This window comes from Numenius arquata, chromosome 11 (genome assembly GCF_964106895.1).
Source record: "Numenius arquata chromosome 11, bNumArq3.hap1.1, whole genome shotgun sequence".
Classification (NCBI taxonomy): domain Eukaryota; kingdom Metazoa; phylum Chordata; class Aves; order Charadriiformes; family Scolopacidae; genus Numenius; species Numenius arquata.
In genome coordinates, this window is record NC_133586.1 from 9,069,558 (window position 1) to 9,084,006 (window position 14,449).

The 14,449-nt window shown below is 53.4% G+C and overlaps 1 protein-coding gene across 1 annotated transcript; it reads right to left on the bottom strand.

Moving 5' to 3' along the window:
- Window positions 1-336: 336 nt before the first annotated feature.
- RHCG (Rh family C glycoprotein) lies at window positions 337-8,856 on the bottom strand. The gene is made up of 10 exons (XM_074156083.1): window positions 8,646-8,856; window positions 5,054-5,240; window positions 4,436-4,586; window positions 3,530-3,677; window positions 2,968-3,134; window positions 2,125-2,262; window positions 1,612-1,748; window positions 952-1,076; window positions 531-604; window positions 337-402 (listed from the first exon to the last, which is right to left on the bottom strand). The coding sequence occupies exons 1-10, from the start codon at window positions 8,854-8,856 to the stop codon at window positions 337-339; spliced, it is 1,404 nt and encodes a 467-aa protein (XP_074012184.1).
- Window positions 8,857-14,449: the final 5,593 nt, after the last annotated feature.

Consider the following 14,449-nt stretch of genomic DNA (forward strand, 5'->3'; position numbering starts at 1 on the left):
GAGCTCTCCTGGTATCTGCTGTGTGCCGACTCCATCCGGGCGACATCCTGTCCTGTGCCTCTACTGACACAAGGGAGCACAGGCCTGGAAATAAGAACATGTCTTTATTTTATTCACAACAGCTTGTTACAAAAGCAGGAAAGAAGAACCAGGCAGGGTGCCTCGTCGTCAAGGGAGAAAATGAGCCTTTGCCCCCCAGGAGAGGGCTCGGGGTCTTGTGGTGGTGGGGAAGAGGTGGCGGGGACAGCCCCGCGGGCGGGAAGATGGCGGGCAGCCCCTCCGCCCCCCTGCGGAGGCAGCTCCCGAGGCGGGGGGCGGCGGAGAGCTGTGGGCGGCTCAGGGCGAGGCGGGCTTGTCGGGGTTGTGCATGTGGTACGCGTCGCTCTCCTCGTCCTCCGGCACCTGCAGGGCGACAGAGCCACCTCAGCGCCGCGGGGCGACAGCGCCATCTTGTGCCTTCCCGCCCTGCTCCCGCCGCCGGCCTCGACCCCCAAACCGCGCCGCGGTGCCTGGGCCGGGGCCCGGCTCACCTCCCAGTAAATGTCGTCCTCAAAGCAGTTCTCGGCGGCGGCGTCCCCCCAGACGGGCAGCTTCAGGATGGCCCCTAGAAGCAGGCGGGCAGGGTGGTGGGCAGGGGGCCATCATGCCATGTGGGATGCAGGCAGGGTGCGGATGGCTGGAGTCCATCCGTCCCGGCGGCCAAGGCGGGAAATGGTGGTCAGTGCCAATCCCTTCATTTCTCCAAACCCATTTGACCTTGCTCCCTCCTTTGCTGCCCAGTTTCCCTTGCTCTGACTGTAGGGCGTCCAAATGTGAGCAAGCCAGAAGCTGCAACCCTCACAATGCAAGCGGCATGGACACATCCAGCCATGGGCGGGAGTACATGGATGCCTCCATAGCAGCCACAAGCTGGGCTCAACCCTCCCCTCGCCATGCTTCCCTCCTGCTTACCCACAAGGGCACCCCCAGCGAAAGCCATCAGCAGAGACACCACAATGCCAGCCGCCTGGAACCCTCCTTGGACACTGGGCGTCCGTGTCTGGTACGCGCCAGTGAAGTCAAAGGCCTTGATGAACCTGCCAAGGGCAGAAATGGTGCGGATTGCTCCTGACAGGAGATCTTGCCCGGCTCTGGAGGAGCCGTATTGCCCTCCTCCCTCGGGGACTCCTCCCTAGCCCCATTCCTCTTCTGCAATGGACCAGGATAGTGTTGCAATGACACAAAACACCGCTTGCTTCCTTCTCCTCTGGCCCCTGGCAAAGTTTTACCTAGGAGGAGCCCAAAATATAAACATTTCTTTTGTTTCCTTCAGCCTTACCTGACCCCCAAGACAATGCAGGGATGGAGGGAGGAGCACTTCCCCACCCACTGTGCCACGGAGCAATGCCAGGGAGTGGGTTATGGCTCAGTTTTTGAGACCACCAGAAGTCAGCTGTAAGAGATGGGTCTTTTACACTTCAGCAAGCCCAACGTGGGCAGTGGACCCCATGTTTATGAGGGGGAAAGGGGCAATTCTGGACAATTAACAAGGGCTGTTAATTGCTCCTCACTCCCAGCCCGAGGAGCCCCAGGTAAAATCTATTCTCATGGAAGAGTTTCAAGCTGCCTTACCCTTCCTTGCCATATACATCCTCTGTGGCTGCGGCTGCAGTGATGGCCCCCACAATGCCCCCAATAAGGCCTGGCATGGCGTGGAGGTTGTGGATGCCACATGTGTCCTGGATGTGCAATCTGGACTCCAAAAAAGGCTAAAGGGAAGGGAGGTAGAGAGAAATCAAGGACACAGGCACAGCCCTGGAAAGGGTTAGTTCCTTCCATGGAGGACTGGGATAAGCAAAGAAGGAAGAGTGATATTGTGTCCCATTAAGGAGCTTAGGGCTTGTAGTCAAAGATGTGAGCTTGTAGTCAAAGATGTGAGCCAAGCTCAAGATAAAATAACAACATATGCTCCAAACACTCTCCTGTTGGGAGATGGAACCTTCCTGAGCCTTTGGGGGCAGTAAATGGAGTAAGAAATGCATCTCTGTAAAGGATGGTGGAAAGCAGGGACCCTCAAAGGGAAGTGAATCCATTCCCGGTGTCCTTAGCCAGACCAGGGCTGCAGACCCCTAGAGCAGCACTCACCGTGAGGTAGACATACCCCACTGTGGACACGATGCCACAGATGAACCCAACAATGAGGGAGCCATATGGAGTCAGCATCATCTCCGCGCTGGTGCCCACGGCCACACCGCCAGCCAGCGTTGCGTTCTGGATGTGGACCTGCAGAAGTAACCGCCCTGTCTTGGCATCTCAGGGAGATTGCCAATGCTCAGGAATGGCACAAATGGTAAAGCAGGAGAATCAGCTCTGAAAATGATTCCAGAGGAAATGTCAGGGCCCATTTTCCTGCTTGTTGGTAAAAAACAAGAGGAGAAGAACAGGCAGCCTCTGTCTGTAGCACAGGCGCGCATAGACTCCCACTCCCCCTACCACACACAATCTTTGCATCCACAAATCTGGGTGGGGAGTTGTGATGAGATGGAAATATGTCTCACCCATGTGTCATGCAAGCTCTGCTGTCACAGAGACATGTCACCCACACACATAACACGTACAAGTCAGCCCCCCGATTGCTCACGAGCTGCCGCACAGGCCCTGCTCAGCTTGCTGGAGAGAGCGCTGCCAAATGTGACTCTGCAGCATGCCCACCAGCAGCTCTCTGGGCAGAGCAAGTCCAGTCCCTGCTGCGACTGGTTGACAATGTGCAGGGCATCACCCTGCACCTCAAGCACTGCAGGACTCACTTTCCACTTGCTTGTTCAATACAGCCTCTGGGTTTCTGCCTGGATGCTGGTTGCACCATACAGGTGCAACTGAAACCCAGTGTCTGTTCAGCAAAGGACAAGTGCCAATTGTTTCCTGGACCATCGATCAACCTCATTATAAGTGCCCTGGGCAGTGCAGGGCACTCTGCTCCCAGCTTACCATGTCAAGCTTGCCTTTCTTCTGCAGCATGCTGGAGAAGGCCATCGTGGTGAGGACACAAGCGGCCAGCGAGCAGTATGTGTTAATGGCAGCCCGGTGCTGGGCATCCCCGTGATCAGAAATTGCTGAGTTAAAACTGGGCCAGTACATCCATAGATACAGGGTACCTGGTGGGATGGGAATGAGGGGACAAAGAAGAGAATGGGAAAAGGGAGAATGCAGGGATTGAAGAAACCTCTTAAGAAGATCTTTCTGCACAGGGGGAAGTTAAATCCTATAGTCCTGCTGCCCCAGAGCTGCATCCCCCATGATGGGACCAGCATCAGGAGGGGTTGGCAGAGAGCGGGATCCAAAATGCGTCCTTGTCTTCCCAGGCACCATCTCAGCTCAACCACTGATGAAGAGAGCTGAGTAGCTGTGAGAGGTGGAAAACCAGGATGCAGAGCTTCTCAGCCCCAGATCTTGGTTTCAGTTTGGTTTTCCCAGAGACACAGGAGGCATCATCTCTCTGCAGCTGGGTGGTCTGCATGAACCAGCCCCCCTGAGGTGGGGGTTGACTCACCAATCATAGCGAAGAGGTCGGAGTGGTACACGGACCCCTGCTTGTCCTTACTCTGCTCCAGGTTGGGTCTGTACAGGATACGTGTCACTGTGAGGCCAAAGTAGGCTCCAAAGGTGTGAATGGTCATGGAGCCACCCGCATCCTTAACCTGCAGCCATGAGAAAACAGAGGTTCGCTTCTGCAATCGCCACTTGTTTTGGAGCTGAGGTCTGGTTTGCATCATGCCCAGCTCATGTGCCCACCCATCCATCCAGCCTGCACTCAGTCATGGGAAAACAGGACAAAAATGCTCTGCTTCTGCTGTCTTTCCTGCTCACTTGGTCCCATGCATGGCCATGGCTTTTCTCTTAGCTTCCCCTTGGAAGGCATCGAAGCAGAGGGGAGTTTCCCAATGGCAAGCGGGTTGCAGCGATAGCCAGGTTGTCTCCCATGTGCACTCAGGTCTTCTGGGAGCCTATTTGCCTTTCAGCCTCCCAAGCTCTCTCTCAAAGGGTAGGAACCCTGCCTCTGTCAGCAGACATCTCGTTCTCTTTGTCACTTGATTTCCTTCTACAACACCCATATATCCAGCAGGGAAGACAGGTGAGAGGGAAATTTCAGGCATGAAGAGAATGACTGGCCCTTTGTGCTAAGACTCCCTGTCTGCCCTCAGGAGCCGCAGTGAAGGGACCCAGTGCCCTTGAATTGCCAGGCTTGTGTGTAAAACTCTGGGAGATCTCCCTTCTCAGGGAAGTACCCCCGCCCCAGCCCTCCTCTTCTGTATTCTGTTTCCTTTTTCTGCCTGAATTCTTGCATTTCAAATGCTTATGAAGGCAATGGGTTGGTGGAGCCATAGTAAAGGGAGACAATTTGGAGAGACATGAAGAGGAAGGAGCAGAATCAAGCAGGTGCTGCCTAAAATCTTACGTGAAGCAGGTTGAGGAGGATGTACTCATTCACTGCGAAGAGTGTAACTTGAAACAAAGTCATGACGAGGAGCTGTATGGGGCTGGTTTTACCCAGGATGGCCCCAAAGGCAATGCACACAGAGCCCACACAGAAATCAGCATTGATCAGGCTGGAAAAGGGGAAGGATAATTGTGGTTTAATGAGGAAATACTCTTCTGTAATTCATCCTCACCCACCCCTAGCTCTAGAGATCCCACCCAAAGGTGAATAGGTGATTAGGAGCCAGTCCTGGATTTCCCACTGACCCTCCTCCCATTCTGACATACTGTCCAGGAAAGGTGCTTTCCTCCAAATTATTTAAATAATGTGGATTATATATGTTCTCAGCACTGGCGTCCATGGCGCTTGGCTTGGGACTAAGGTGTGACTCTTGATTCACATTTCCCTTTGAGCAGTACCACCATAATGGCAAGTACCTTTGGGCTCAAAGGTGGAAAGCAAGTGGAGGTACAACAACATTTTAGAGACTCTTTTGCGTATAACAGAGGGACAGGCAGTGCCAGCTGCTTGGCTCCCATCCCAGCTCTTCCACTGGCCAGTCAAGAGGTGGCATCCCAGAGCCCATCTCCTCCTTACTTCTCCACTCCAATGAGGATCTTCCCGCTCTTGAAAGAGTGGAACCAGCCTTGCATCAGGAGAGCCCACTGGATCCCAAAGGCAGCAAGGAGGAAATTGAAACCCACAGCTCCGAATCCATAACGCTTGAGGAATGTCATGAGGAAGCCAAAGCCCACAAAGATCATCACATGGACATCCTGGAAAGCTGTGCAGAGGGAAGGGACTGTCAGCTCTGCGAGGACAGCAGGGCTGTGAGTACTGTTTGGAGTCGGCGGCAAAAGGAAAGTAACCACACCAGTGGCAGTAGGAGGAAAATTCAAGGGAAAATATGTGTTTGTCCCATGTCCCCACATTTCTAAGTCTGAAAATAGCTTTCAGAAACTGGCTTTTGGTTAAAAGGCTCAGTCTTGAAAGTAAAAAATATTTATTAAAAGCTGCGTGCAAGAAAAGACTGGAGACTAATGGAGTGTACAAAGGAAAACATTCTTCCATTCAGATTGTTTTTTCCCATTTTGTAAAAAAACTCAGAAAGTGTCATGTAAAATGAGCAGTGAAGTTTTGTTAAAAACACATGAACGGTCATTTTGGGTAGGCCCATGCAATGTAAGGTCCTGATGATGGCTCAGAGCAAGAAGAGTTCAAGAACACGGGAAGTTTACAAACACATTTTTAAAATGCCACTGAAATCGGTGGCAAAATACCCTTGAAACTGGGATCCTACCTTGTGAGATTTTGAGTACTTAAACCAGAGAGACCCAGTTCTTCCCACAAATGCTCAGACCTGCTAACTCAAGCCCCTCAGATGCCCTTCCCCGGGGGAAACCAAACCTGCCTGAGCCTCCTGAAAGAACTTCTTGGTGCAGTAAACCTGCTGTACTTTTTAATGCTGCACGTTTCTATCAGATAAGCATCGCCTTGCAATTAAGTGAGCTGAAATGCTACATACTTAGAAATTGAACCATGCAAACCCTCACACCGGAGGCCACTTTGCCTGTGAAAAGAGCAGGAGACCCAAGGCTGGGATTCCCCACAGGAGACTCCTACTAGCAAACCCGTACCGTACACAGGTAAACACAACACTGATGGAACTACACCAGCAATTTCTGCATCACGCAGTGCGCAAACATTTACAACCGCTATAACCAGCAGTGTCTGTGTGCCTCAGAGAAGACAAAAACTCAGGGCAAAGGAAATCCAGTGACTGAGTGTCTGCTCTACCCTGAACCTGTGCTGAAATCCAGCAGCCCCAGATCTGCTCCCGCGGGGACAGTGGGGTTCTGTCTGCTGCTTCCACTAAGGTCTGGGTGAGGATTTGGCTGACACATAGCTCTGCAGAAGCTGGGGCTTTTGTCCTTTGGTGCTTTACAAGATCTCGCAACTTGTTTAAGGACGAGCATTTGGACAGGCTCCAGCAATGCAATGCCATGTTGCAGAGAGGTTAATCTGCTTATTTTAAAAAATGCCCCCCCATGCCTATGAAATCACTCATAAGAAAAGAAACAAGACAAGATCTGCAGCTGACACTGTTCAGCAGAGGTCACTTCAAATGCACTTCTCCGCGTGTCCTAAGAACCAGTCTTCCTAACTCTGGTTTTACCATATAACCCCACAGACTTTTCCTCTGCAGCTGTGTTTATTCTCCCTACTTCTCTTTTCCAGCGTAAGCAGCACAATTCACTGCTAGAAATATCTGCTGCATTTGTATTATATATTCCCACTTTCACCCCAAAAGCAGAAATACACAGGTCAGAGTTAAAGCTGTGGACTGTGCCCCCTCTGTGAAAACATGGAGGATCCCCACTGTGTGTTAGACCCTGCACAAACCCAGGAGGAAAAGCAGGTCTTTCTTCAAACTGCACCCAGTCTAAAGCCTTTTTCTAACCCTTGCATTTGTTTTCCCTTGGGAAGAATAATGTTGGCATCACTCAGAAGCAGCTCAGGTGCTGCCATGCCCTAAAGGTTTTGTGACCTTGCTTTTGTGGGAGAACAATTGCCATGACTATTGAGAGGAAGTGTTGGGGCTTTGGGAATGCTACCTGTGCCAAAGAATCTCATTTATCTTCCCTAAAGAGCAGATGAGTCACCCGTTAAGGAATATCAATGTGCGATTCAAAATGAGGAGGAATCGTCACACTGACTGGACCTGGCAATGGGCACCACTGACACAACCGTGCATAGGCTTCCCTCTGCCTGCCTTCCCTTCCCAGTCACCTCTGGGCTTGGAGGACTCGTCAGTTTGTCACCACTATCCCACTGCCATTGAGGACAGGTCCTAGGGGCAGCAGTACGCACAGACACATTAATACAAATGATCCTTGGGTGTTCAACCATCACGCTCTCTTCTGAGCAGTGCTGGGTGGACACAGGGATCAAAATGCCAGGGCTTGGCCGCCTTGCTGTGTTTGTCCGTCTTTGCAGAGAGAGAATATTCCTGATTAGATAATGGGGAAAAAAAGCATCTGTGCTTTTGGGCACGTGAGCCCTTCCTCGGGTCTGAAACAGAAACGTAATTCAAAGCTAAACTGAGCTAAGCAGTTGCTCTGAGGTTGATTTAGTTGTGTGAATCCATGCGGCCATTTGAGGGGGAATATTTGGCTCTGGGGAGCAGGGGTAGGATATGAGGACAGAAGAGAGGTCATGTCCCTAGCTCCGACAAGCTCTTTCTTGGACCCCTGATGTCCTCCCAGTGCATCAATGACAAGAGCAGCCCTCAGGCACTGCTGCTGCTTCACGTCAGCCTTAGTCCCAAGGGCAGATCCCAAGGGAGAGCCCAGGGCAGCCACAGCCATGCACTAACCCGGCGTCCGGCTGAGCAGTGGGTTTCTGTAAGCAAATCCTTTTCTGAACTAGCTAATCCTCAGCAGTACAGGTTTCTATAGCTCCTTTGATTTAGCAGGTGTTTTTAATGGAAATGTTCTAAATAGATGCATGACTCAGGCCTGTTGCTTCCTTGGAAACAATTGCCTACAGAAGCAGCCTGTTCCCAACGGCTCACAAAGATGACCAGCCCTGGAGATCAAAGCTGGCCAAAGGCACCGTCTGGCCAGAAGGGCTTTAACCACCTGAATAATCCCTGTGGCAAAACGATGCAGCGACCCAGGAGCCCTGGGAACCTGGCAGGCTAGGAGGACTCTGGCATCGAAATACCAGTAGCTAAAGGGTAATTTACTAGTGAGGGGGAGGACGTAGGAAGGGGAGGAAGATGTCACAGGATCTCGACAGCCGTTCCTCCTTATGCACAGAAAAGCTTGCTCTGATCCAGAGCCGAGGGAGGGGGCAGCAAGCCGAAACTTGCAGGGTGCTGGGAACACGTCAGCCCTATTCCTGGAAAAAAGACGTCAGGTACTGGTGTCATGGTACCCTGCTGACAGAACCCCAAGAGCACTCGAGGGCCATGAGGCTTTTCTCTTGCTCCTTGGTGTGCCCCAAACAAGCCTCAAGGAAAGAGCCCAACTTTCCAGCAATCAGTGGAGACGTTGCCTCTGACAGGCTCTGCCATGGGATGGGATGGGATGGGATGGGATGGGATGGGATGGGATGGGATGGGATGGGTGGGATGGATTGGGATGGGGACTGACCAGCACCAGGGCTAGGCTTCCCAAATACTCACATGGGTATCGGAAGTAGAAATCATTCTCCATGTCGCTGGTCAGGTTCATTTCTCGCTTCTCTTCCTCCCAGTGAGCGTCAGCTTCGGGGCTGAAGCGCACAAAGACCCCGAAGAGGACGATCATGGCCACCTCCCAGAGGAGGCAGACGAGCGGGAGCCGCCAGCGCATGTACGTGTTCTTCGCCATCCCCTGGTGCCTCGGCCGCTCCATCCACAGGGATCCCTGGGGGCCTGGCACACTGTGTCAACCTGCGTCCCCTGCTCCAGGCCAAGGACAGACGACATATATATGTCGGAGAGGGTGAGGTGGGGCCCAGGGAGGTGCCTGTGGTGGGATCACGTTTCAGAGCACAGGAGCTTTGTTCGCTCCTCTCGCCCTCCTTCCTCCCTGGGAGGAGGGATGGGTCTCAGCACCTTTTCTCTGAGCTGCTCCCAGGACCTCTGAGCCCTGCCTCCCGGGGGACGTCTAGATGTGGAGGGCAGTGTGAGTGGGGAGTGGAACCCGGGTGTCCTGCCCCCTTCCCACACCCCTTCCCTTCCCCTTGCAGGAGCACCCTGACCCCTGCCGCCCCGAGCGCCCTCCTTCCCTGGACTGGGTGCTCCCCTCATCACCCACCCCGGCTCTGCAAGCACCCTGCCCCAACCAGCACCAAGGGTGAGGGCAGGGTGCCCCTCGCTCCAGCTCTCAGCTGTCCCCATGTCTCGTGGGGTGCAGCAGGAGACTCTTCACGGTGAGACTGTCCCACTCCTTGCTTTGGAGCGTGCATCCAGAGAGTTGACTGCACTGGGTGAGCCAGGGGAGCAGGGACAGGCTTGCCACCCCATGCAGGACAAGTCCCACAGCCCCTTGGGCAACACCAAACTGTCATGAGGGCCCGTTTCCTCCTGGGAGCCTCTGTGGGTGCAGAGATGGGGGATGCAGCCCTGCTGCAGTGGGGGTCTGCCTGGGGCTGCCCAACCCCTTCCCCAGAGCATCTGGCTCTTTTTGACCAAGAGCAAATGGGGCTGAGTCCAGGGGCTGTGCTCCCTTCTGATGACCAGGAGAAGATGAGCTGTGGGGCATCCCCACATCCCTGCCAAGGCAGCCTGAGTCACTGGGCTGGGCTGGGTGCTGCTGTTTGCTTTTGAAATAGCAGCCTGTGGGGCAGTTCCAGGAGGAAGAGGAAGATAAATGCTTCAAACCAAATGCCCGGATCCTGCATGCACGCACGCACAGACATGCAATGGCCCTGCCAAGGCTTCCATATATCTATAAGGATGTAGAAGTGACACATGTCCTCTTATTTCCCAGAGTGATTTACCCAGCGCATCCTCCAGGCAAGACAAGGCAGGCTGGAGCTGTATGAACCAGGGCAATACTCTGACATGGTGCTGAAGATGGGGCTGGAGACCTCAGAGCTGCAGCCTAAACATCTCCTTCTCTGGTACGGGGCTTCCTTTATGTAAGAGACATAAACACAATGCTCTTTTTCTTCCATGGTTTTGAACCATGTGCTTTTTCACCAAAGAGCCGGGCTGGTCCTTGAAGCGGATCCCAGCTCCTTCCTCTGCTTGCAGATCCCAGAGATGCCCGTCAATCTTCAAGAGAAGAAAGACTGCAGCCCAGGCAAGCTGCCCAAATTTGCTGATGGCATCTAATTGTGGCCCGCAGGCTGAGCAAGCAGTGCTGATTTCTGTGTTGATTAGGCAATAATTTGAGTTTATTATTTTTTTCCTGTTTGCTTTCTTCTCAAAATGACAGATGGCAGAAAAATGCTGTGGATGGTCCTGAAGAGACTGATGGCCACACAAAATCATTCTCCAGCCTCATTTGGGCCCCATGCAGGCAGCAGGGCAGAGGCTGCTTTGGGAAGAGCCAGGGAGATGCAGCTCAGGAGCACTTCTGAGGAACCAGTTGGCGATCCGGACGCACCGGGGAGGTCAGCTGGGAGTAAGACAGCAAGTGAACCCAGACAGCAAGTGAAGATCAGACCATGGGAGAACATCGGGGTGCGGGCTCCTCTTCCTGCAGCCCCGGGGGAGCACTGGGATGTCAGGGCTGTAAAACACTGCTGCACTTGTCTCTGCAAGGGTCCCGACCAGCACCTCTCCCCTCCCATCCGTGCTGGGGCTGAGAAAAAGGGAACTCCATCTGCCCAGCCCTTTACCCTGCACAAGCAGAGCTTCAGCCGGCTTTGGCTGGAGCAGGGTCACTTGGTGGGGATGGCTAAAACAAGTGGATGTTGTTGTCACCCTGAGGACGGGTGCTCCCTCGAGCGATGCTGCTCAGGGCCCACCCACTATGGTTTTGGGTCTCCCATTACACATGGTTTCTTCAAGGCGGTCTCTGCTGTTTATACCAGGAAAGAAGAGATCTCCAGCTAGAAAGAAGCTGAAATCCCTAAACAATACCTGAGCCCTAATTGCTAGAAGCACTGTTGGTAGTTGCATGTTCTCCTGCCAGCTACGTGGTAGGACCAGTCTTCAGCCCTAGCCTAGAGCAGCCCTTGGACACCTTGAGAAAGGCAACACAGAGGCACAGAGGAGCTTTTAATAACACAAGGGAACTTGCTAAGACTCAGTAGTGCAGCCACCAGCAATTACGCTCTGTGATTACCCTTTAGCGGAAGAAATCAAACTGCAGAGCTTTTTCTAATCTGTGATCTTGCTGAAATGGCAGCGTCCCCAGAAAAGCAGCTTGCGAAGCCCTTGCACAGCCTAGAAGGCAGCAGCTCTGTCCCACCTGCTGTCCTCAGCCCCTCTCCCCTGCCTCTGGAGGCTGAGGACAAAGGCTAATGGCTTTTCCGCTGGCCCGATAGTCTCACCTTGCTGCACTGCCTTGTGCTGCCCCTCCTTATCGACCTGCAGATCAGCACTTTGCCACTGCTGTCCCATCAGAGCTGGCATGCTCCACTGGCTCCCCATGCTGTGAGAGCCCATTAAAGGACCAGGCTCCTTTGCAGGGCCAGGGTAACACTGGAAAGGCTGATGGGGCCATGCCAGCACAGGTGCCTGCAGCGATGCTGGCAGAGCGCTTCCTACGGTGGGTTAGACCAAGTCCTTTGCATCCATCCTACAAGGTACGTTGTAGGTACCTACCTACCATGTGGTAGGACACATGGGGCAGATTTCACCAAGCCCCAGTCACTAATATCAAGCTGCTTAAAAGCCCTGTTGGAAACTCCACGCTGGTGTGAGCTAGTGCAGTGCCCACTGGAGGCAACACTTGCCTGCTCCACCATTGAGTTTGGCCCATCATGGCTAGCATCCATAAAAGCAGCAAGTTTTCTGCCAAAAAAATCAGTGGGACAATGCTGGGGGAAGAGGGACAGGTATGTTTGCCCTTCTGCTCTGGAGACATGGGACTGGGGCTGGCGGCAGTCAAGTCTCTGTTGCCTTGGAAAATCCCTGGGTGAGGGTTGTACTGTACTGGTCCTAGCTGGGTCTCTCCCAGTTTCTCACTTTTATGAGCACTAAAAATATTTGAGATGTAAAAACAAAATCTAAAGCACACAGAAATCCCTCCCTCTTGCCTGGAGGCCTCGAGGCAGCTTCAGCCTGAAGAGGAGGGAATGGGGACTCCTTGGGTCACTGTGAACTGTCTGGCAGATCTTATCGCAGGGCCAAGGTGCTGTGCCAGCTTGAAGATGTGACCACAAAGCCGAGGACCCCGGTGGTCTGGAGGTGCCCAGGGGAGGGCAGAGCTGGAAGCACCATCTCCACCATCTGCAGCATTGCAGGCGCTCATTTGACAGTCCTAGCCTGGTTACCCTCGCTTTTTCCTCCTTTATCTCCTGGAAGCTCCAAGGATTCACTGGAGTGAGGAGAACCAGGTAAACCCATGCAATACCAGAACTTCTCCAGGGGAGGGATGTGAGGCTGGGCTGGCCCACATGCAGCTGGCAGCAATCCTTGCTCCTGGCTGGATTTACCCCAGAGCTCACACAGGCTCTCCTAGCTCTCTGGCGAGCAGAAAGGAAGCCGATCAAATTCTCTTCCATTAAGACAGAAAGCCAAAGAAGTTGCCTCCCCAGGAGGCACCGGTGACATCTCACTTCATGCTACACCCAGGCCAAAGCCACCTTTAACATCCAAGAAGCACAGCCAACCCTCCCACCATGCCCCCTTCCTCTCTTGGAGCTCACTTCTTTCTCAGACAACAGCCTGGAGCTCCACCAAGGAGCCCTTTGACCAGCTTGACTTGCTCTCCAGATTAAGTGGGCAAAGCAGCAGCAGCCACTACCAGTAGCCTTTGGGCATGTGTGGTGGAGAGGGCACTGGAGGACAATCGTATGGGGAGGCTCAGCAGCCTTCACATAGCACAGGCGGTCTCTGGGCATTGCCCAGCATCAAAGGTGACTCGTTGCTTGTGCAGGTCCTTGAGGGGTGTCCTGAAAGCAAAGTATCTGAGTCAATCCAAAACAAAACCTTTTTGGCTGGCTCGGCAGAATGGCAAACAAGCTTTCCACCGGGGTGGGGCAGAGTGGTGGTATGGTGGGAGATCAACCAGTTCATTTAGGTCTGGCTTTTCTCTTTTCAGCTCTCGCCATTAAATATCACTCATAGAGAAATGTTGGAAAAAATAAAATAAAGCAAGACTTTGTTAAGTTAAAAAAAAACTCCTATCTGGATCAAAGTGCCAACCAAACGTGAGCCCGATTTACAAAGTACTTTTCTTGTGCCCTTCCCTTCCTCCCAAGAAACCTCATTTATTGGCAAGTAAATGATTGTCCAGAGAGAACGCGAGGGCTCTGTTTGAGAGAGGAGAAGTCGGTGTCCTTGGGGAGCAGGCGGAGAGGGCGAACGTCTCCACGAGCAGCGCAAGTGCAGGACAGCGCGAGAAGCAGAGGCTTGAGGGACTGCGGCTGTCACGCTGGGAAACACACAGGTCACCACGGCTCAGCCAACATCTCCGATGGCTTTCCCAAGAGCTGGATGGGCTTCAAGAGCAAATATGCTGGAGTGGGCAGGAAAGGAGCAGGAGCTCGAGCAGCTGGTGGCAATTCCCATGCCGGGAGCTACTAGGCTTTGCTGGGAAACTCCCCCGTGCCCCAAGTTTGTTTCTGGTCCCCGGCGGACCGTGATAAGGCAGGTTTTGGTCACACTCTGCTAAGTGTCCTCAGCAGGCTACTGGGACAGATGCCAGCGGCCGGGCGATGGCAGCGGGAGCACGGTGAGGTTGGCTCTTCTTCAGGGCTCATACAGGTGAGTGACATGTTGACAAGCAGCATGAGATGTCTTGCAGGGTCAATAGCGACCCCCAGCCAAGAGGAGGGACCCATGGCTCCCCAGGGAACCCACATCTCTAAGATCGCAGGTGGCCCACCACCCCTTCAGCCAGGGAGACCTGGTGTCCTTCTCTTGCTCTTGGTGGCAGGTTTCTCCTGCACACCCGAGTGGATCAGCCCCTCGTTCCAACTCATTAAACCCACTTGCGTTCATAGTCACCAGCAAAGCCGAATGGATGGTTTATTGCCCACTTGTCTTTGTTGCTTTATAAATATGACCAGCTGCTGGTGACACTGGTTTGGGCTGGGGCATTCAGGCTTTGGAGAGAAGGGTGGCGTGGACATCTGGGCGCCTCTGGTCTGCAGGGCTTCCTCCTCCCTAATACCCAGTGTAGTCCACCCACGCTTGGATCACACCCTGGCTGCCAACACTGACAGGAGAAGGTGTGCTCCGAGACCTGCTGGGAGGTGATGCTCAGGGACAAGGTGGTTGACGACCACCCAAGGTCTTCGCCCTCCACCTCCCCAGATGTCAGGTACCCCAACTCTACACCTTTTCACCCCTATGGGCCCTGGGTTAGCCTTGCTGTCCTTGAG